At 53.9% G+C, this 23,270-nt stretch overlaps 3 protein-coding genes across 19 annotated transcripts in view; 1 reads left to right on the forward strand and 2 right to left on the reverse strand.

Annotated features, from left to right (window-relative positions):
- SLC25A42 (solute carrier family 25 member 42) overlaps window positions 1-3,674 on the reverse strand; it is a 40,755-nt gene extending 37,081 nt beyond the window's left edge. Inside the window, exon 1 of the mRNA XM_057710235.1 lies at window positions 3,452-3,674. The gene's annotated coding sequence lies outside the window, so the exon portion shown is untranslated. The remainder of the gene's footprint in view (window positions 1-3,451) is intronic.
- Window positions 3,675-8,718: 5,044 nt separating this feature from the next.
- On the reverse strand, window positions 8,719-23,240 carry ARMC6 (armadillo repeat containing 6). Of its 17 annotated transcripts, none has more exons than XM_057708664.1 (9): window positions 23,052-23,175; window positions 19,064-19,106; window positions 18,773-18,942; window positions 17,419-17,501; window positions 13,875-14,448; window positions 12,004-12,149; window positions 11,158-11,289; window positions 10,649-10,786; window positions 8,719-9,487 (listed from the first exon to the last, which is right to left on the reverse strand). In XM_057708664.1, the coding sequence occupies exons 3-9, from the start codon at window positions 18,897-18,899 to the stop codon at window positions 9,275-9,277; spliced, it is 1,413 nt and encodes a 470-aa protein (XP_057564647.1). In that variant the 5' UTR covers window positions 18,900-18,942; window positions 19,064-19,106; window positions 23,052-23,175; the 3' UTR covers window positions 8,719-9,274. The 17 variants fall into 17 exon arrangements, with proteins under 17 accessions (XP_057564647.1, XP_057564645.1, XP_057564642.1 ...); XM_057708662.1 differs by having other exon boundaries at window positions 19,061-19,106; XM_057708659.1 differs by lacking the exon at window positions 23,052-23,175 and adding an exon at window positions 22,853-23,027 and having other exon boundaries at window positions 19,061-19,106.
- SUGP2 (SURP and G-patch domain containing 2) overlaps window positions 23,147-23,270 on the forward strand; it is a 36,088-nt gene continuing 35,964 nt past the window's right edge. Inside the window, exon 1 of the mRNA XM_057708644.1 lies at window positions 23,147-23,225. The gene's annotated coding sequence lies outside the window, so the exon portion shown is untranslated. The remainder of the gene's footprint in view (window positions 23,226-23,270) is intronic.

A 23,270-nucleotide genomic window follows, 5' to 3' on the forward strand; every position in this document is an offset into this window, starting at 1 on the left:
GTCCCTTGGCTAGTGACCTGCCCATGGCCCTGAGGTCACTGCTCCTCTCTCTGGACCTCACAGGTTGTTGCCCTGCTGGCAGAACTTCAAAAGAAAACCTGGCTTCTCCTGATCTTTGTTGAGACCCTGGAACCCCAGCACTCAGCTGCAGCAAGAGGGATTCAGTGAAGAAAAATGTTGACAAGCAGATTTTAAAAATAGCACAGGGACCAGGGAGGGGCCTGTGTTGGGGCAACATTCTACTTCTTAAAACTGGGTGTTGCTTTCATCATTCTGCCTACCTTCTTTCTTTTCATATACACATTACATATTTTTTTTATTAAGAAGTATTTCACACTTAAAAAACACAATGCATTTTTCAAACAGCTGGCTTGCAAACCCCAAGCAACCTAACAGCTGTGATCATTTCAATATTCCTCTAATATATAATTGCCAAAACAGAAGAGAAGAATGAAAAAACAGGATGACACATGGGAGAAGACCTGCCCTCAGTCTGGAGACATCTGGCATCAACAGTGGGAAATCACCGACAGCTCAGGAAAATCTCGAGACAACTTCCCAAATAGATTTAACATCTGACTTGCCTCAATCTCATCTGACACCTTCATTCTTTTGTCGCATCCAAGTGCTAAAAAAAAAAAAGCAACAACCAATATCTCAGACCTCCCCTCCTGGGACTCCAGGCAATGCCTCCATCTCTTTCTCTAGAAAGGACCGCCTCCCCACCCCCCCAAACCCCAAGGTTCCCTTCAGAGCTTTGCAGAGGAAGGACTCAAGTTTTCTTGGACTGAACTTTAGACTCTGGAAGAGAAACAGAAATCTAATAGTTTTAATCACCACTCCCACGGGCCAGAACACCTCAGAGACAGATAGGAAGACTGGAAAGACCAGAACACTTGATAATAACCATCCTGGCCGCTGGGGGAGGAAACGGGCATTCCAACTTCACAGCTGAAAGAATAATGATGACAGCACAGCCTCGGTGGAAGAACATTAACCATTTAAACGGACATGCCCTTTGGCCTGGCTGTTCCTAGGAAGTTGCTGCCGTTGGATGTTAAACTCAGGGAAGACTGAGAGGCTTTGAAGTGTCTGTGCGCTGCTGGAGCCCCCCACCCGTTTACTACATATTTGCTCAGCCCAGGTTCTATCCATTCATTGCAGTTCCGTGTGTAAGAGCGAAATACCAGGGACAACTTAAACGGCCATCCGTAAGGGAATGGTTATAAAATCACCCAGCCTTTTGATAAAATTTGATACAAATTTACCAGTGGTTTAAAAGGGGTGGTGAGGGGGGATATGCACTCCTCCCCCACAGCCATAGACTATCTCTGGAAGGGAATGCTATCATATAGGAGAAACTATTAACAACGAGGGTCTCCAGAGGGGGGGTGGGGTACAGGTATGGGGAGATCTGCCTGGTTTTTACTGTTACACCTTTTTGTACTGTTTGACTTTATGTTTTATCACGTACATGGATGACCTTGTCAAAGTTTATTCACATATTCGCACATGTATATATGTATACAATATATGCATGTACATGTGTATATATAACATATGTGCATGTGTATATATGTACAACCTCTGCATGTATGCATATACGTACACATAACATACACGGGCATTTTAAATGACTCCTTTTGAATTTGGACAGAAAACGCCCGTGGCTTCAGTTTCCTTCCACAGCAGAAGCTGAAGATGACAAGACCCTCCAGAACACTCCAGCACCGTCTTTTCAGGGAGACATGGCGGGGGTGGGGTGGGGTGGGGTGGGTGGGGCTGTAAGGACTATACAAGCCTTACAGGAAACGGTACATTTTTTTTTTTTTAACAGTAAAGCCACCAGCCTCCTTCCACACTGCACACTTGCAAATCACACTCCAGGGAACTTGAAAAGTTCCAGAAAAATCTTTATTCTCAGCACCATGCCAGGCTCCAGTTTTGCAGTTTATCTCTAAGCCGCTGAAACAGTAGCTTTCTCACTCTAAACAGTGTTGCCTCAATGACTCTCTCGGTGTATTGGCTTTAAGGCCCAAGGAGCTCTCCCAGTCAGCGAGGGACCTCGGTCAGTAAGAGCTAGAGCCGGGAAACCGCCCCCCCTACCCCCAGGTGCCCCTACCAGCGGGGCCAGCGGCACCCTAGGTATTGAAGCCCAGCGGCAACAGCGCCCCCGCCCCCACCAGCACCAGGGCTCTGAGACACGTGCTCAGAAAGCGACCAGGGGCCGCCCCTTCCAGCTCAGCCTTTCCGGACCCAGTCAAAGTCATGACTCCTGAGGAACAGCTGCAGGAGGGTGAGGGTCCCCTCCCCTGCCAACCCCTCAGAGATAAACACAACGGATGGGCAAAAGTGGGGGAGGTACACAGAGAACGGTCAGCGGCAATGCTCAGGAAGGGGTGGGCAATGCCACCCCAATTCAAATCGCTTTAGGTTTGCTGCTGGTAAAATGGAGATAATGCTGCTTTTCTCTGGCCGATGGGATTATCCTAAGCCCGGAAATCACTTTACAGACGGTCATAAATGAACAGATAACATCTGGGTGGGCTTTTCTTTGGCGGGGAGGGCTGGATGAGGGTGAGTGACCCTGAGACAGCAAGGCTTGGGTGAATGTTGGAAACAAAACCTGGATTACGGAAGGGGGCACAAACACAGGTGCATGTGGAAGAAAGTATGGGTGGGTGCACAGACTGGGGGATGTTCGAGTCAGAAGGGGTTGCCAGGGGCACTGGGCAAGTGTGTGCATGTGTGGCGCGAGTACCTGAGGGCACTGACCCAGATTACTTAAGGTGGAGGGCAGTGATAGGGGCACAGACTTGGGCGTGAGAAAAAGCCAGTGAGGGGATGGGAACAAGAACAGATGTGAGTAGGGGATGGTGAGTTTGGGGTCACAGGCTCAGGTGTGGGTGTGGAGGTGCATGCCCAGGTGTGGTGGCGCGGGGACGGGGGGCCGCCCTGTGTTGTGGGGGTGTCATCGAGGGAAGGTCTCAAGCCATATGGGGGGGGTGTTCATGAGCGGGGGCGCGGCGTCAGGTGTGTGAGGGTGAATATAGGTGCGGGCACAGAGTCAGGTGCGTGGAGGGGTGCAGAGTCAGCTGTGCGGGACGCCTGGGGGCATGGCCCCAGGAGTGTAGGGGATGTCAGCGAGGCAGACAGTCTCAGGTGTATGAGGGGAGATGCCAAGAGAAGGGATGTGGTGTCAGGTATGTGCGGGCTGACGGTGAGGGTCTCGGATCTGGCTGTGGGGAGCCCCAAGGGGGCACCAGACGCGGGGGTCGAGGGGTGGGCTTTAACCTCTCCCAGTCCCCGCGACGATGCTGTCACGCCCCGCCTCGTCCGCCCCCGCCCCCGCCCCGGGGCCATGACAGCACTGTGCCTCGCCCTAGGTCGGCCCGAGGAGCGCGGGCCCCTTCGACGCCTGCGCCCCCCCGCGCCCCCCGCGCCCCCTCACCGGCTGGGACGTGTCGCCGCCGCCGCTGCCGCCGCCACCTCCAGCTGCCACAGTCCCGCCTCGCGCACCCTCCGCGCGCGCCGCGGGAGGGGTCCACGCCGTACTCCGATTGGCTGCGTGCTGGCCAACCATCTCCGGAGACAGCAGGGATTGGTGAGTATGAAGTGGACGGGCAGCCCCTGAAGCCAATCACTGAGGGGTAGAGGCGGGGATATTGGGAGAGACAGCGGGTCCCCCGGGTGGTCCAGCTGGGCTAGAGGAGCTGGGACGCTAGGGCCTGGAGGCCCGCGAAGACTGGAGCCTTGGAAGAAGACGGGCAGCCCTGACGACCAATCGCTGGGGAGCAAGGGCGGGGCTCTGAAGAAGCTGGCGCTACCGGCGCAACAAGAACGGAGGGCGTAGCCCCAAGACCGACAGAGATTGGCTGCGAAGCCAAAGACGGGCAGGGCCGGCGGCCAGTCATAGGGGCCGTGGGCCGTGCGCCCTGGACAGGACTTGGAGCAAAGGAGGTGCGGAGTTTGGCACTGAGCGTGGTGGCCGGAGGTGGCCTCGGGCGCCCCGCGCAGGGTCCCCTGAGGCTGTGGCAAAGTCAGATCCTCTGACCACCATGCGCAGAAGCAGGACCTCCAACTTGGGTCGTGAACTTGGCCATCACGGCCGAAGGACTCTTGGATAATTCATCTTCTCACTCCCCACTAATCCCCTATAAATGATACGGAGAGGGCAGAGACTCGCTGGAGGTCATTCCGCTGCAGCTCCGGGTAGTGCAAAGACGTGGAAATAGGTGGAATCCAACTCACGCGCTTTGTGATTTTCTGGAAATGTTTGACTTCTCCGAGTTCAAGCTTTCTCCTTCACAGGATCAAGTGACTTCCCTGTTGGGCCACCTCCCTGCTAAGCCTTTGGTGAATTAACCGAATCCTAACCACAAGCCCATGAGGTCAAAGCGACCACTGTAAAATGGTCAAAAGCGACCATTTTTTCAGAATCCAGAGCACAGAGAGGTCAAGTTCCTTGCCCCTGGTCACACAGCACTTCAGCAGGCCCCAAACTGGCCTGCTCTTTGGACAAAGGGTAAGGCAGTGTCAGAGCACAGCCACTGAAGGCCTGAGTGACCAGGGTTTGAAAACTTATCCAGCCACTGTCTGCACAACCTTGAGCAAGGCACTTGTGAGCCTCAGTTTCCTCAGGGGACAATGACTCCTACACCTTCATTTTTCATCTCCGGGGCTGCTCCCCTGGGAGAACTTATATTCCAGCCCTCACCTTGACCTTCTGGTGAAAGCCTCTGACCCTCCGCAGGTCACATCTGGCTTGTGAACCCCAGCTTTTCTGTGAGGTGTGCCATCATGGAATTCTTTGCAGATAGGGAGGCAGTTGCTGTCCAGTGCTAGACTGTGTCACTGGCACCTCCTCTGAACCCACCCCGTTCTCTAATTCAACTACTAGGGCAGAGAGGATTACAAATGTTCCCAGATACTGGCTCTTATTTCCTCTAGGTGTGGGCTGGGCTTGGTGGAGATCAAGTTCAGAACCAGGGAATCCTGAGAGAGAGCAAGGCTGATCTCTGCCCTAATAATGGCTCACGTTTCAGGAATGTGCAAGTTCCCTGCTAAGTGTGTAAAATCCATAACTTCTCAAAGGGCCCCTGTGAGGAAACAATGGGGAGTCCCCAGACTTGTGACTCTCACAAGTGGGAGTCACTAGTTTGGGGCTACCGTCTGACTCCTGATAGTCCCAGGATATTCCCACCTGAGCCCTATCTCCCTACTGGTTTGCCTCCCTGTAACTTCCAGGCCTTGGTCTCCATTCTGCCCTCTGGAGAAGAGGAGGAGCTGAGTGCTGAACACCTGCTGGGTGTCAGGTCTTTGCTGAGCCAGGCACTCCTTAAACCATCTCATGACCTGACTTCCAGATAGAGGTCATGGTGCCCACTTTGCAGATGGGAAAACAGAGCTTCGTGCAACAAGTGTTTCTTGCTGGAAGGGCCCCCAGGGCTGGTTTTGAATCCCCGCTCTTCCTGACTTGCTGGCCACAGGACCTTCGGCAAGTGACTCAAAGTCCCCGCCTCAGTTTCTCCAAGTAGCTCCCAGGGCTGATGGGAGCCTTAACGAAATGAATGGAACACAAACCACCATGTTGATCCACAGCAAGTGCTTGCTGAGTGCTGGCTGCATAAACTATTCTTTTCGGGGCCTCCGTTTCCCTCTCTGTAAATTGCACATGATGGAATGTAGACACAGACCAACTATGGGCGTGGTTTGCCACCCAAAGAGGGAGATATTTATACTGGAGGCGTCCCCCCCCACCGGCGCCCACCTGCCAGGTCCTGTGAGGGAGGCAAGCTCCTGGAAAGTCCCACAGTACCCCCAGGGACAGTGCCAACTGAGGCAAGGGTCAGGCAGTGGCCCAGCATGGGCTGCCTCTCCTGATGGTGCCAGCGGCGCTGGCTGGGCTCTAGCTTCTGTTCGCTCATCAGCAAGCTGGCGCTGGCCGACCTCCCTGCCACCTCCCAACAGTGGCAGACAGTGCTTCTTGGCATCAGCAACTGACACGCCCCCCACTATGGGTACCTCGGCAGTAAGAAGGTGTCTGGGGGATCCCAGGTCTGCCCTGTCTGCCTGGCTTCCCCTGGGCAGGACGCTGACTCTCTGCACCCCCAGTTCCCACTAATTCTCGGGAATCCCAGGAATCATCTGACACGACGGCCGTGAGCCAGGCCTGGGCACAGTGACAGGGCTTAATCAACCAAGGCTGGAGAGCCATTTGTCCAAGTTCAGGTTAGCAGCACTGGCAACGGAGGAGGCGCATGGAACCGTGGGATGGCTCTCATCCCATCTCAGCCCCTCGAATGCCAGCAAGCCTGTTTCTCATCAGTGGGGTTCACAGGCCCTGCCTCTCAAATGTGTTTGCAGTGAAAAAGCAACAGTGTCCCTTCCTTGGCTGGAGGGACACATCCTTGACATCCTGTACACAACAGAGACGACAGTCAAGACGGATTGGTTTCAAGGCAGCCTTCCAGAGGCTCAGAGAGGTCAGGCTCCTCCTCTAAAACACACAGCAGTAGAGGCAGAACCAGATGTGCTGGCCCCTCCCTTGTAGCAGTTTCCCACTCAGCCCATGTTTCCATGTCATTGACAAGGACAGGACGGCAAGCGCTCTTTAGAAGAGCGTGATGTGCCAGGCATCCCCTGAGCCAGGCCTTGCTGGGGGCTGTGGTCTTGTGCAGCGACACACTTAGCCCATTTCCAGGTGAGGAGGTGGAAGCTCACCTGAGGTGGCAAAGGAGGGACTGGAACACAGGCCTGGCAGACCTCAGTGAAATGTGGTGTCTTCAGCTGGAGGTGGGGCCCCACCCAGCCTGCGGATGTCCAAACAGGCCTTGACCCACACCCACTTAAGACACCCTCAAGCAAGGTGGGGAGGATTGATAAGCAGGAGCTACCCTTCCTGGAAGAAGCCTGCAGCTGTAGGAAGGCTGGTTGGAAGCCCAGGGGAGGGGACTGGGGGTCCAGGGGCAGAGGCCTTCCCTCTAACCACCCTGTGTACCTATTAATTTACTCAGGTGTACGTTCAAAAACATTTACAGGAAGCTGGAGCAGAATGGGGAGACAGGAGCCTGCCCACATGGCGCTCATGTGTGGTGCAGGGGGGTGGGGCAGACAAAGGAGAAAAGCACACAAGTGACCTCAGATGGGGTCAGAGGTCAGGGACACAGCACAAGTGGTGATGGGCCCAGGGTGCCAGGGCAGGGGAACAATAGGGAATCTCTGAGAAGGCAATGTGTGAGCTGGAACCTGGTGCGAGGAGGAAGCCAGCCATGGGGAGGGCTGGGGAAAGATGCTCCACATAGGACATGACATGTGCAAAGGCCCTGAGGTAGGGAGGCTGGAGTGACTGAAACTGTGATTAAAGGGGAGCATGGGGAAGATGTGGGTGGGAGGTGGGTAGGGCCTGGAGGACAGTTTGGTTTTACGGGGAGGGCAATGGGGAGCCATGGGCAGGTTGAGAGCAGAGCTGAGGCAGAAATTACAGGGCTGGCAACTCAGGCTTCCCCAGAAGTGGACTAGCAGCACCCATCCGCCATGAGACAGATGAAGAAACATGAGGCTCACGGGGTCTGAGGACTGCTCCAAGGTCACACGGGTGGCCAACCTAGGGGTCAAGTCAGGGCAGCCTGGAGCACTGGCTGAGTCCCCAGTCGAGTCAGGGCTGCATGACTGGGTCAGAGGTTCTCATCAGCTCCACTGAGCTGACAGCGTCCCCCCCATCCAGGGGTGGGGGAGGTTTGGACACCACAGGGAGGTGGGGCCAGGGTGATGCTCCCCTCACAGCTATTCGCCTAGGCCAGTTTCCATAGAAACCAGAAGCCTTCTGGGAAAGGGCTTGAGCTGATGTCAAGGACTGAATTCAGACATTCTTTAGCCTAGAGGAGGCGAATGACCAGCAGGGGGGTGGGGACTTGGAGAGGTGAGAAGGGCTCCTGATGTGTGGGCTGGAGGTGTCAGGCATGGTGCCTGGAGCCCACCAGGGGGCCTGAGGCTGCCCTGACCCTGACTGGGTCACGCGGGATGCACAAGCTGCCAAGTGACCACACGTGACCCCAAGGGTGAATGCAGAGAAGCAGAGCTGGGGTCTGCCAGGCACCGCTATCTGGCGACCCCTTCAAGACACGTGGGGAGGGAGGGCACTAGGGTCGGCAACAGTGATGCCCACTTTACAGATGGGGAAACTGAGGCTCAGAGAGGGAAGGCAGGCTGCTCAAGCCAGCCGGTGAGCAAGGACCTTGACATGGCCAGGCGGGAGAGTGCGGGATGGCTCTCCTGGGGAGACTCGGGTGCTGAAGCTAGACAATCAGGTGTCTCCCATATGCCCAGCTCTGCTCCAACACCCTTCAGAGGGGGCTCTATCCCTCCCCTCTCCCCGTTTTACTGAGGAGCAAATCAAGGCTCAGAGAGGTTATGTCATCAGCTCAAGGCCACAGAGCTGAATGGGGGCTAGACACTGAGCACTCCCGCCCCCTGAAGGCAATGCACATTCAGGAACAGTGACCTTGGCCCCCGCAGATCCCAAGTCTGACAGTGACCCCAGCAGCCCACCCTTCTGAGGGGGACAGTGAATCATATATCCCAGGCTGCTCTCAGAACCCCTTCGCTTTCCTCAGTGAACCCATGACCTCCCCAAATATGCACCCCTCTCCCCTGTTCTTTGAGGCCACTGGCTGTGGCTTCTGTGCCCAACGGTGCTACAAAAGAGACGCCTCCATCGTTCAACAACAGTCTTTTATTACCAGGCACCACTGGCTGGCCTGGGACACCTGCAGACACACTAGCCTTGGTCCCTGCCCTCTGTTCAGCACAGCAAGGCACCTGTGACCCATTTTACAGCTACTGGGATGAGAGCAGACTTGTAGGAACAGAAGCGGGATCCCTGCCCTGCTTTGAGACTGGCCAGTATGGTCTCCGGGTTTCAGACTGACCTTTGGCCCGGAGTAATGCTAAGGGGGTGCTTCTACTTGGAAAGGGCGGTGGGGTGGGGTGGGGTGGGGTGGCACACGATGGATGAAGCCGGTGTTGTCAGACGGTGAGCAGAACAGCGTGCGCGGAGGCCGGGACCCAGGGGCCGCCTTCTGCTGCGTAGGCGCCTCACTAGTGCTCCCTTCCCACCCCTTGGCCTATACCTGGTACCTATCAGAGAATGCGTCCCGTTGATGGGGGAGGAATCTGGGGGCAGAAGAGCAGGACATGGATTCCTGCCCCCAATCCCCAGTTGTTCCTGAGTCACATGACTCACCCAGAGTCACAGCTCACACTGAGCCTGAGGTCACGGTGCCAGGTTGCCCTTCTGGCCAGTCCACAGCTCTCGGAGCTCAACGTGGCAGCCCAGGTCCCGCAGAGCGGCCTTGGCCACGTCCTCACAGTCGCGGTGGATGGCACGGGCCTGCACGATGAGGGCCTCAGCCCCCAGGTCCAGGATGGGCTGTGAGAAGGCTTGGCTGCGGGCCACCAGGTTTCGGATCAGCATGCAGGCCTGTTTCTGGAAGGGAGAGCAGAAGGTGAGTGGCTGTGACCCAGCAGGCGGGGCCTGGGGGTGGAGTCCACTCTGACCTCGGAGTCATCATCATAAAACATGACCGCAGCCAACATTCAGCAGGTGCCTCCGCTATGACTCATCAGGCTAGACTCATGTCTCCACTTCATCCTCTTGGCAGCCCTGGGAGGCAGGGCTAATCCCCCCCAGCTGCCAGGTGAGGAGACTGTAGCTCAGGGCAGCCAAGTGCTTGGCAGGTGGGGCTGATTCCTCCGGTGTGGGACCCAAAGTCTCAGAGCAACATCCCCTGATGCTGGCAAGAGCCTGGCCGGGGCGGCAGGGGAGGAGGGCAGGGAGACAGTGGGAAGACCGGAGCTGTGCACAGGCTCCACCTGTCAATTATACTGTTATTCACTCAGTCAGCATTTGTGCTGTGTCTCTGCTGGGTGTGGGTGCTGAGAAGCACCCCAACGTGGTGTCCGCCACCAGCGGGGGGAGCAGATGAGAAGCCGGTGAGGTGTGAGGGCTCGCCCGGCCAGGGTGGTCAGGAGTGGAGAAGGTGATGGGCGTCCTGGGGAAGGGAGCAAAGGCCCCCAGTGGGACCAAGCCTAGTGTGTCTCAGGACCAACAAAGAGGCGCTGTGCTGGGAGGGTGTGAAAGGCGCGAGGCAGGGGGCACCCTGGGGGCTGCTGCGGGGAGGAGTGTGGGTTTCTGGCAGGGGTGTGCATTACGCTGTCTACACATCAGCTCTGCTGATTCCTCAGCAAGATATGGACAGTGGCCCCACACGCAAAAGCCAAAGCAGCAGCCTGGGGGTGGGCAGGGAACCTTTCCCCAACCCCGGCAGATCCCCATCTGCTGGTACCCCCAACTCCTCCTCCTCCCCAGATCCCTCTAAAGAGACTGTTAGGAAAGGAAAACATCAAATGCAAGAAGAGCAAAGAAGACAGCAGCGGGCAGAATTCAGCACATATTTGGAGGATGGGAAGTAGCTGCAAGACATCAGGGGCTGAGAAGGAGACCCTGGAGTCTTCGGTCACGATGGGGATGGGACAGGGACAAAGAGGACCTGCACCCTCCCCTCCTCATCCCCACAACCTGCACGCTGGCCTCTTGCCCCAGTTGCCCACCAGGCTCCTGTCCCCTCCTCGTGTTCCCTGCACCTACCTGCACGCCAGCCTCCTGCGGGTGCGCCTTCATGGCCTGCAGTGCGGCCAGGGCCCCGCCGCCCTCCACGATGACCCGGCTGTTCTCTGGCTTGCGCAGGGCCAGGACGCACAGGGCCGCGCAGCTCTGCTCACACACCTGCAGGGCGGGTCACGGGGATGGCTGTGAGGAGGCAGACAGACGTCCCCACCATCCCCAGCTCCCCCGGCCTTGCCACCTCACCTGGACAGACCGCTGTCAGCCCACGTGTGTACTGGACCGGAAGTAACAGATACGATACTAGGGTGCACTGACAGAGCTCCTGGGGGTGACAGTCTCATCCCAGGCCCCTTGCTTGCCCCACCCCGGCCCTCATTCACCCTGCCCCCAGCCTCTTGCTGGCTGACCTCACCCTAGGCCTGGCCCTGCTTCAGGAGATGGGAAAGACCGTTATGTAGATACAGATACTGATCTGGGATTCCAGCCACGCTGCCCCACCTCCCGTGTGCCCCCCGCCCCGGGGTGGGTACCTGGGGACTGGCCAGGTGTTGGGTCATGGCGGCCACAATGGACTCTGTCCCGCCAGCGCGGACAATGGCATCCTTCACATCATCGTTGCCTGCGATGGCCCGCAGGGTGCTCAGCACTTGCTTCACAAGGTCCTGAAGAGAGGGCGATGCACAGGTCACCCCCAGCCACCCCTCTCCTGAGCAGCACCCAGGCATTAAGTGCTTGGTTGCTGGATTGTGGGAGGGAGGTCTCGAGGGAGGATCTGGGGCTGTTTCAATGTCTGCTGTCTAGACAACAGGTGGGGCCACCCCAGGGTGTGCAGGTGGCATGAAAGAGCAGGGTTATTTGTCACTTGCTGTAAAGAGAAGGCAGGGGAGGCTCGGGGAAGTGGACCCTGTGGTTCAGGCCACCTGTGTCCAGGCCAGGCGTCTGGATGACTTTGACTGCTGCCCCGCCCCGGACACACACACAGAGGGGCCTGTGGCTCAGGCCAGCAACCAGAGCACAGGTGGCCTCACTCAGGCGTCACACACCTGAGCTGGTGTCGGGCCAGCCCCCGACCACACCCACTCTGCTCCTCCCACTCCTGGTTGAAAATACAAAGGTGCTAAAGGACAGTGAGAGAGAGTGGGTGGGTTTGTTTTCCTCCCAACCTTTAGTTCCTTCTCATGAGTCACGAGAAGTGAAAACCGAACTTTGGTCCTGGGCTCAGCAGACAGCGCCAGCGTGTTCTGACTCTAGCCTGTCCGGCTGACCTGGGCGGAATTCACTGGGAGGCCCGGAGCCTTCCCCAGGTGTCGAGAGAAATGACAGATCGAAACTCAGGCGTGGGGACTTCACCCCCTAAGACAGCTCTGGATGCCCACCTGGTGGTCGTTGCAGTTGGCCAGCAGGGCCATCAGGACGCTGAGGCCCCCAAGGTCGACGACCTCCTGGCAGAACTCGTTGCGGACGGCCAGGCGGGACAGGGTGCTACAGAGCTCACTCAGGATGCTGGGGTTGTCGGGGAATGCTGCGGAGGGAAGAGGAGGAACCGCCAGGGTGAGGGGGGCAGAACTAGTCCTGGTTCCGAGCCAGCAGCCCTGGTAGGAATCCCGAACTCCGCTCCACCAGGGAAGCCTGTCCCCTCTGCCTGGCGGGGTGGCCGCCTGTACCAGGAAGGCCCCAGGGACCACTGAGGGCTGCCCGGGCCTGCGCTGCCCTCTGCTGGCTTCCAGGGAAGACACAGGAATGTAACTTCCCCTTCACTGTGCCCCAGATACATTCCAGACCAACTGGTGATCTCGACTGAAAAAAGAAAACCGTAATAGTGCTATAATAAGACACCCGAGACTATTTTTATGATCTTGGGTAGGGAATGACCTTTCTAAGTGCAACAGGACACCTAGAAGCTGCAGAGGGACATATGGATAGAGTTGACCCAAGCAAAATTAAACACAGATGCTGAAGACAAAGCTCAGAGGCACCAGGGAGGAGGCATGACTGAGGATGATGGTGGGGAGGAGGCTTAGGGAGCTGGGGGTGGGGCATGGAGAGCCATAATGACACAGAGCTCAGGGATGGTCAGTCTATAAGGCCCCCCGGCCAGGCGGTAGCCCCCAGGGACTACGTGAACGGTAATCTGGGTGTGTCGTGGAGGTATTCTTTAGATGCGGTGATATCCATGACCAGCTGACTTTAAGGAGATGACACTCCGTGGTCTGGGTGGTCCTCACCCAATCAGCTGAAGACTTTAAGAGGCAAGCTAAAGTCTCCCTGAAGAGGAGGAGGCTTGCCAGCAGACTACAGCATTGGCTCCTGCCCAAGCCTCTGGCCTGCTTCACAAATTTCAGACCCAAAAGCCCCACAACCATGAGAGCCAATTCTTGCAATAAATCTCTCTCTCTCCATATATATATATATATATATATATACACACACATATGTATGAATGTATATACACATATATACAAAAATACACACACATACACCCCCTACTGGTTCTGTCTCTCTGTTAGCACTCTCATTGATATGAGCTTCTGTAAACAAACGAAGATGCAAACCACCCCTTGGAAAAGTAGCCCAACTTTGCAGCTGATCAGGCCCCATTTTCACCTTCTCTGGAGGTGTGGAGGGGAGATTCAGGCAGCCCCCAATGCTGCAGACAGCCAGAATCGCACACGCAGTCCTGGCAACAGAGCTGAAGCCACAGGGCAGGCTAGGAAGGGGAACTATTCTTCCAGCATCTTCTGTGCACCAGACCCCAGTGGATGCAGTGGACAGAGGGCAGGGGCTTTGGTGCCCAGATGTCAGTGTTGTGACCTCCCGTGGCTGGTTCATCAGGGTCACCCTGGAGGCAGGCACATGGACATGCACCAGAACTAGTGGCCAAGTGTGAACCAAACTGTAAACCTCACCTGGGAGCTGCCACCGTGAGTGCCAGCAACACTCCCCCACCTCCAGGAAATAGCACCCTTATTTTTCCGTTTGAGGAGCCCTTCTTTCCCACTCTCAGTCTGTGTTGCTGGACAGAGTCAAGCCCCCTCCCCAAATGGTTCTAGAGATGATCATGGGATGTGGTCCGGGCCAATGAGCGCTGACTTGGAACTCTCCTGGGGCAACTAGGAGTAAGGACACTGCTCTGCTAGGGCTGCCATGCAGGTGGGACCAAGCTGACAGATACAAGTGGTGCCTGGAGCCAGCCATGCCTGAAGCAGTCATCAACCCTGACTCTCGCTCTTGGCACATCCACTCCTACCTTTGGCGGCCTCAATGAGCACCTTCAAGCCTCCATTCTCCTGCACGATCATCTTGGCATGGTCATGAGCATGGCCGAAGGGCACACGGATGTCATCGTCAAAGGTCATGACGCGTAAGGCCCAGCAGGCCTCCCTGACCACGTCAGCACAGCGGCTGTGCCGGGCAATGGCGCCAGTCAGTAGGGGTAGCACGCCGGCCTTCACCAGGCTCTGCCGGTTCTGCTCATGCTTCAGGCAGGCGTGGCGCACGCAGCGGATCCCAGAGCAGACCACGTGAGCTGAGTCGGCATTCCGGGCCAATGTGGCCACCAGCAGCTGCAGGCCTTGGGAGTCCAGGAGGTCGGGCTGGCCATCAGTCAGGGCTGACAGGGCATTGAGGGTCTGGAGCAGGAAGCCCTGGTCACCTGCTGCGGCCAACTTCCAGGTGGCGAGGAGGATGGGGTAGGCCCCCTTCTCAGCTGCCAGGAAGCGGCAGGCCTTTTGCTGCTGGCACTGCTCACAAAAGCGGGCGAGGTGTGCTGATGCCTCCTGGGGGTGAGAGCGGGCCACAGACTCCTGCAGGTCATCCAGGGCCTAGGGGACATGGGAGAAACCTCTGTGCAGCTCTGTCCAAAGAGGGTCACAGTGACAGTGCTGCACCCCATGGGACTCCCTCGCCTGGGATCTGGGCCTTGGTGGAAGTTCTGTGGGGCCAGTTCCAGCTGTGGCAGCTTCCACACCTGTGCTTTTAGGAGCCTTGAGCTTGAGAGGCCATGGGGAGAAAGAGAGGGAGAGAGGGAGAGAAGGAGAGAGGGGGAGAGAGAGAGAGGGAGAGAGGGGGAGAGAGAGACCCTGCCATCTCAGTGTCCCTAACAAGGAGCCATACACAAATGAGTATAGACATTAAACATTCTAGCCCTAGCTGCCATCACAAGAGAGGCCCCCAAGTGAGACCAGCAGGAGAACCATCCAGCTGAGATCAGTCAACCCAGCAAAATAGTCAGAAACAATAAAATGGCCACTGTTTTGGGTTGTTTCGTGTGTTTTTTTGTTTTTGTTTTTTGGGGTTTTTTTTGGCCATGCCACATGGCTCATGAAATCCTAGTTCCCCAACCAGGGATGGAGCCCGGACCCACGGCAGTGAAAGCAAAGAGTCCTAACCATTGGACCACCAGGGAATTTCCCTTGGGTTGTTTGTTATGCAGCCCTAACTAACTGACACAGCCACCAATGGCCACCTCTCTAAGGAAGGTGAAAGCCACCTTCACCAGTCCTGCCCATATCACATGCCTCCTGCCGCCTCTCTCATTCACTCCACAAATATTTACTGACCACCTGCCAAATGAAAGCACACTGTACACCCATGTTCAACTCTAAGCTCCTGGGGGAAAATGTTATAATGAGAGAAAACAATTTGAACAGGGCACACAAGTCTAGTGGCCACTCAATGCCACGACCTCAGGACCTGCCTCAGCTTGAGCCCAAGATAAACCCATGCCCCTGGAGCTTATGACATCATTTGCATCCTGCCCTGGTGAGGGTGGGTCTACAGATACCATCAGCCCAAAGGGCTTTGATTTGATCTCGACTGCCATGAAAGTCAAGAATGCCTGTCAGCCAGCCCTTGCTGAGCTCAGATTTGTGGACTTAACTAAGCATACATTAGGATGAAACAGGATATTAAGAAACAGTTTAAACCAGAATGTGTGGCTTGAATTTGTGCATCAAAGAAGATACACAAATGGCCATTAAGCACATGAAAAGATGTTCAACATCACTAATCATTAGGGAAACAAATCAAAACCACAACGAGACACCATCACAGCCATTAAGGTGGCTACTATGAAAAGAAAAACAGAAAATAACAAGTGTTGGTGAGGATGTGGAGAAACTGGTACCCTGTGCGCTATTGGTGGGAATATAAAATGGTGCAGCTACTGTGGAAAGCAGTAGGGTGGTTGCTCAAAAATTAAACCAAGAGATCAAGCAATTCCACTTCTGGGTATATACCCAAAAGAATTGAAAGCAGGGTCTCAAAGAGATATCCACACACCCATAATCACAGCAGCATTATTTATAGCCGTCGAAAGGCAGAAGCAACCCAAGTGTCCATCAATGGATGAATGGATAGACAAAATGTGGTATATCCACACAATGGAATATTATTCAGCCATAAAAGGGAGTAAATTCTGACAAATACTACAACATGGATGAACCTTGAGGACATCATGCTAAATGAAACAAGCCAGTCACAAAAGGACAAATGCTGTATGATTTCCCTTAGGTTCACATCCAGGGCTGTCTCCTCCTCCTCCTTCCTCTTTTTTATTTTTTGGGGTGGCGGGGGCTGTGCCACATGGCTTGCGGGATCATTTTTTCTCTTTGGATCTCAATTTTCCCATCTGTTAAATGGGGATGATAACCCTACCCTCACAGGTGTCTTTGGGCGAATAACTGAAACTGCACAAGGAAAGCACCTGGCACAGAACTGAGTCCACAGCCTGTTCTCAATAAACACCAGAACCTTCTGCTGTTTTACCAACAGCTTACCAGTTTGATGGATGGTCTTAAGTAAAGGACTTAATCTCTGTGAGCTGTACTTTTCTTGTTTGGGTCACTGGAGAGCAAGGGCAGGCTCTGGGCCTCTGTTTCTCCATCAGAAAGCCAGGGATGATGCCACCTACCTCACAGGCCTGTTTAAGTGCTATGGGGGATGGGCTGTAACATGCCAGTAAAGAGTCGGTGCTCGGGACTTCCTAGGCGGCACAGTGGTTAAGAATCTGCCTGCTAGTTCTGGACAAAAAAAAAGAAAAGAAAAGAAAAAAAAAAGAAAAAAAGAACCTGCCTGCCAATGCAGGGGACATGGGTTCGAGCCCTGCTCCAGGAAGATGCCACATGCTGCGGAGCAACTAAGCTCATGTGCCACAACTATTGAGCCTGTGCTCTAGATCCTGTGAGCCACAACTATTGAGTCTGTGTGCCACAACTACTGAAGCCCACGCACCTGGAGCCCGTGCTCCGCAACAAGAGAAGCCACCACAATGAGGAGCCCACTCGCAACGAAGACCCAATGCAGCCAATAAATAAATAAATTTATTAAAAAAAAAAAAGAGTCGGTGCTCAATAAGCTACTGATTTACTATGACTGCACTCTCTTTTGCTGGGATTCCTGTCCATTTTTCTGAGCAAATTCAGTGGTGGGGAGGCCAGAGAGAGGCTCCTCCGAGACGCCCTCTACCCCAAGGCTTCCAACACCAGGACACACATGAACGCTGTCCGCCCCTTAGGCCTGGAGTGCTATCCACTCCGTCTGCTCTGTCAGCTCCAATCCCAGAATGTGGCTCATGGATGGGTGGGCAGAGCATAGTGGCCCCTGAGAGGCCCTCAGACATGTACTCAAGGAGCCCCAGCTGCAAACTCAGGCTTGCCTGTGCTTGCTGGGCAGGCTCGGACCTTCTGAGTCTGTGGCTGCCGTCTGGGAACCAGGGAAAGGATGCCCCCGACAGAATTACGAGCTGATGCAGGACCATGCAGGTAAGGCCCACGCGGGGTGCCCTCTCCTACCTGCAGGATGTCATGTGTGGGCTCCTGGGGTCCATCTGCAGAGACTTTCGGCGTCATCTTTACAATGTTGCTCAGATCAACCCCTGCAGGAGGCAGGGGAACAAGGGATAGGAAGCAAGTGACAGCCACCATCCCCATGGGCCTGCTGGAGTCACACCTCACGTCCCTTCAGCTGGGACCACCCTACTCTGGGAGCCTTCAGGGATCTGCCCAGCTCCCCACCCCACCCGCCCCCCTGCCTGGGCAGGGCCCAGCAGCCATGCCCACACACGGGTGTGGGGTGGGGGTCTTTGCACCTTGGCCCTGTCCAGCCAATGGGAGCAGAGAGACAGGCTCTGCCTGATGGGCTGAGAAGGGAGGGGAACCCATGGCCTTCTTCCTTGGGGCTCCCGTTGTTCTTCACCCTGGCTGCATCCCTGCGCTTGCTGGCACCCGAAGGAAGCCCTCACTGTGCAGAACACGTCTAGGTGTCCCTCCAGCCCCTGTCCAGTGTCTATACGTTACTCTGTGCCCGGGACACCAGCTTCTGACCTCGGAGGCTGGATCCCAGGACTCCCTTGCCCTCCAGTGTCTGACTGGGTTTGGCCAATGGGAAGCCAGGCTCGAGATCAGGGGCAGGAGGAGTGGGGGGGTAGGGTGCCCACTGCCAGCTTCCCGCCTCTGCCTCTATTAGGTGACCCTCATCCCTTGCCTTGGCCTGCCATGGGAAGGGGGAGGTCCCTGCTGTGGCCAGCAGGCTCTCCTAACCCTGCCCACATTATTCTCTCTCTTATAAGGTGATATTTGTTTTATTTTATTTATTTACTTATTTTGGCCACACCACGTGGCACGTGGGATCTTAGTTCCCCAAGCAGGGATCAAACCCATGCCCTCTGCATTGAAAGGCAGAGGACTGGGGAAGTCCCTATTCTCCCTCTTAACCACTCTCTTCCACGGCCTGGCTTGAACATGCCACCTGTTTCCAGAGGCTGGTGACTGACACACCTTCTGCCTCCATGAACTCAAGTGGGATACAGGTGGGGCAGGAAGACAGGTGGCCCTGTTTCTCAGGAGGTGGTCAAGAAAAGTCTCTTCAAGGAAGCGACAGTTAAAATGAGACCCACCTTGAAGGACCCAGCCCTGAAGATGTTAGGGTGAGGTCCAGGCAAATAAAGGGTGGGCACCAGAGAGGTGGGAGTGGGTGGCCAGCGTGCCTGGGGCAGAGTGTAGAGAGAGGATAGGGGCCAGGGCTATCATGCCAGGAGGGATGTGGTTATGGCAGGCACGACTCTTTTACATGTTAAGAGCCATGGACTGGAGATGACTCTTGGGCAAAGAACCAGACCAGCGCTGAGACCGAGCCACACTGCCCTACCTTGTGATTCAAACTGCTCCACGGCCTCTTTCACTGCCTCCTCTGGCCCCATCTCAAACTCCTCGATGTTCTCCCGAACGGCCGCATCAAAGGTCTCCTGGGTGATGCGCTTGGAGGCCATCTTCATCTCCTCCGAGTGGGGCCAAGGGCACCCAATAGTTGCTCCCAAGCTGAGAAGGTGAGAAGTAAGCTTCATCGAGGGTCAGAGGTCAACTGAGAACCTGGCCACCATTTAGAGAGCATCTACCAAGGGAACAGAGCCTATAACCGCCCTGGAAAAATGCTTACAACCTGAGTCACAGGAAAGGGTGATATCCCAACATCCACAGAATATCTAAAAGTAGAGACGAGGGCAGGTAGTTTAGTATATTTCATCTAAAAAATGGGAGATGTTAATATAACGTATGTCCTTATAGTAAAAGGTAGTAACACTAAAATAAATAATAAATAATATCTTAATATTATGTTGTATGTTTTATGATTATAATATACTATAATAATATAATATAAACAATATTACTCACATATTACTCTGTTATATAGTTAGGTACTTAAATGTAGTTATACAATAAAATGTTATGATAGCATACTGATGCACTAACAAAATATAAAATTAAATTAATAATGATATTAAAATTAGTTATTTAATTAAATATTATTTATTGCTATTACTAAAATATTTATTATTATTAATAAATAATAATAAATAAAAAGAAAAGTAAATCTGAAGCTAATAGAAATAGTTACCTGCAAGGGGAAGTAGAGAAAAGGATTGTGAGAGCAGGAATAGAAGCTGGATTATTGTCTCTTAATGTACCTTGTTTTACAGGTTTGATTTTGGAACTCAAGTAAATGCTTTGTGTGATTAGGAAAAGAAATGCACTTAAAATAACCAAAATAAAAATAAAAGCAATCCCTAAAAATCAAGAGCAAAATGAAAGCCAAGAACCTAACAGTATATCTACGTGGATCAGATCATTTCATGCAATTTTAAAACACGGTGATATCAACCACTGAGCCTGTGCTCTATAGCCTGTGAGCCACAACTACTGAGCCCATGCGCCAAAACTACTGAAGCCCAAGTGCCTAGAGGCTGTGCTCCGCAACAAGAGAAGCCACTGCAATGAGAAGCATGCGCACCTCAAGGAAGAGTAGCCCCAGCTCTCCACAACTAGAGGAAGCCCACGCGCCGCAACGAAGACCCAATGCAGCCAAAAAATAAATAAGTTAATAAAAAGTAATTAATTAAAAAAAAGTAAAACACAGTAATATGATTATATATTCTTACTGCGATCTACCCTAAGAATAGAACTGCAAAAGAAAATCTTCAACAGTTTTCAGTAATCACATTACTGGAAATCACATTAGTAATATTATTCGGAAACAATTATAGCTGTAGGAAATAAGTAATAATGGTTATATCATTAGGAATGAGCATAAAAGAAAAAAGATTCTAACATAAAATTAAAGAAGTAAAAACTCAGAATGCCTAAATTTGAACTGGAAATATGATATGAATTCATGATGCATTTTCTCTGAGCAAATAAAGAACCAATTTTCTATTAATATGAACTGAAAATGTCTGGAGGAAACAATACCACGGCAGCAATGAACACCCTGAACACCAACTAACATCTCTAAATACCACTTCCCACCAATGAAGCCAGGGCTGTCAGAGTAAGAGTTGGTTTCAGGTGTGGGCAGGAAATGGGCCAGAGGAGCCAGGAGCATCAAATGAGACCAGAAAGCAAAGAACCTTCTAAAAACTACTGGGGTCATGCTGCGTGGTGAATAAAAATTAAAAACAAAACAAAACATCACTTTTCAAACTTAAAGTTGTCAGAATAGTACAAGGAGCACTGTATAAGCAGAAGGATCTCCTGGCTTCACTAACTGTTAACATTTTGCCACGTTAACCTCTCTATATGAGTGTGTGCCTACGAGCGTGTGACATGAACATTGTTTGAGAATATGTTCCAGTCATGGGCCCCCTTCCTCCTACAGATGTCAGCATGACTCTCTCAAGAAAAGGACACTCTCTTATACATTCACAGCAAAACTAAAATTTAACACAAGAAACTTAACACTGATACAATGCTATGTTCTAATATATGGTACACGATGGACTTTCTTGATTGTTGTAATACTGTCTTCTAAAACAATTTTGTTTTTTCCTGGTCCCGGGTCCATTCCAGAATCATGCATCACAGAAAGCACAGAAAGAGCACAGAGGGCACTAGGACAGTGGCATAGGAATGTGCAAATTTGGGCTGTGGGGGAAACAAGCCACTCAAGCCCTCACTTCCCTCTGTGGAGGCAGCACAGGATGTGACTATTCCATCTGCGTTTGTGCAGATGCTAGGCGGGGGGGGGGGGGGGGGGGGGTGTGATGGGGGGGGGATAGGCTCCAGGGCCAGCCAGAGGGGCTCACATCCTCAGCCCTCCATGTAACCTCACTGTTGGTCAATTCTCCTGTGTGACACAGGGACAAACAGAATCTACCTCACAGAGCTGCAGTGAAAATTCGACCCATCAATTCCCACGAAGCACTCAGAACAGGATTTGGCACAGAGCTCAATAACATCACCTAGTGGTTCTTCTCCTTCGTTGCTTAAGAGGTCATCTGGCCAGTTTATTGGGGGGTAGGGGATGTAAGGGCATCAAACACCTCACCTTACTCTCTTATAGATATCCCCCTCTTTATTCCCCAGAACAGGGATCCCGTTTAGGGGTTGCTAAGGATTTCCAAATCAAAGGTGGAGGAAAAGAATAAGTATTTTCTGTTTCAAGATAAAGAGTTTCTCAGTTGGGAGCCCGGGATGGTGGTGGTAGCTGTGAGCGGCTGGGTGCTGCTAGAGGCACTCTGCTTCTGGCTCTACCACCAGACATTTCTTCCACTACTAGACCCAAGTGGGCCAATGATGAGTGGCCATTTGGTCACAGAAGCACAGTCTTAAAGGGGAATGTCATTGTGCCTTCTTTAAGGATGAGGAATCTGAAGCTCAGAGAGGCAAGAGGCCTGGCCAGGACCCTAGCCTGTCTCATTAACACTGTCGCTCCAGCTGGGTCCTCTGCAGAGCTTCCACCAGCCCTTCCAGGCCGCCTCGTCATGGAAGCCTTCCCTGGCTACTCAGACAGAGCCTGTGTGCTCCCTGCTCCCTACCCCCCCACCCCCACTCCAGCCACGGCCCGCCCCCAGAATCTCCCTCTGCTCAGCCCTGAGATTCCTGAGCGGGGGAGGTCAGCATCTGGCTCTGGAACCACCACTTTAGGACAGTCCTTCAGGGTCCCCCTAGGCTCAGCTCAGGCCTGGGGCAGGGTGGGGGTGGGGGGAGTGGGGGCAGGGATGAAAGTACAGATCTGGAGCTCATGAGAAAGATGGTGCCTGGGAATGGTCATCTGGGAGGCACCTGGGGAAGAGGAGAGGAGAGAAACAGCATTACCAGCCCCATACCATGTCTGAGGCGTGCTGGGGGGAAGGGAGTTACCAAGGTTCCCAACCGACAGCCTGCTTTCCTCTCTAAGCCATGGTTCTGCTTATCAAGAACACTGAGTCCTGACAAACCAGGGACCCTGAATGATTCATCTTCCTCCACCTGCCACATCCACCCTGGTTCAGGTGGTCTCACCTGCCTCCTCCTGCCACACCCTGTGCCTCTGTTCGCCACAAGGCAGCCAAAGGGAGACTTGAAAGCACAGAGACCACCTCACTCACCTCTTCAAAATTCTGCAGTGGCTTCCCAACCCTCTCAGGACAAAACCCAGTCTCCAGCACTTTCCCTGCCTGGATCTTCTCACCTGTGCTTCCCCGCTTCTTTCTCACTCTTCCCAGCTACCCAACGGGCACCCTTCATAACCACTCTGGTTAAAGCAGCCCCGCTCTCCTATCGTATCACTCTCTTTTATTATTTTAATATTACCTCAACATGGAGCGAAATGATTCACCTATTTGCTTTTACTGTCTAGCCTCCTCCCCCAATGAAATTTAACCTGCATGAGAGCTGGGGCCCGTTTTGTTAAACACCTTCCGCCTCACTGCCTAGGATGGGGCCGGACATGCAGCAGGCCCTCAGTACATACATAGGTGGTGAAAGAAAGAATCAATGAAAAAAGCGAAGGGCAGGGAAGTGGGTGATTTTGTCCCTGGGCGGCTTCCGTAACAGTCTTTCATTCCCCCCAAACCAAGTCCCTGAGGGGCGCGCTGCAGTCACTAGTCCGACCCCGCGGCGTCCACTCTCTGCTTCTCGCGTGAAGGGGCTCGGCGTCCGCCGCTTCTCACCCGGTCTTCGCGGCCACGTGAGGAAAGGGTGGGGTTCCCGGCTGTCACCTGCGGCGCCGCCTCTGGTCCCTTCCGGCCGCCGTACCTGCGCAGGCGCCTTGGCGCCGCCTCGTCTCGGCCTCCCTCAGCCCTGTGAACCGCTCCCGGGGTGACCAAGGGTGACCGCGAGTGCAGGTAAAGCCGAGAGAGCCAACAGGTGTGCGGCGGCGGCGGCGGCGT

Source organism: Hippopotamus amphibius, chromosome 15 (genome assembly GCF_030028045.1).
Source record: "Hippopotamus amphibius kiboko isolate mHipAmp2 chromosome 15, mHipAmp2.hap2, whole genome shotgun sequence".
In the NCBI taxonomy this organism is placed as follows: domain Eukaryota; kingdom Metazoa; phylum Chordata; class Mammalia; order Artiodactyla; family Hippopotamidae; genus Hippopotamus; species Hippopotamus amphibius.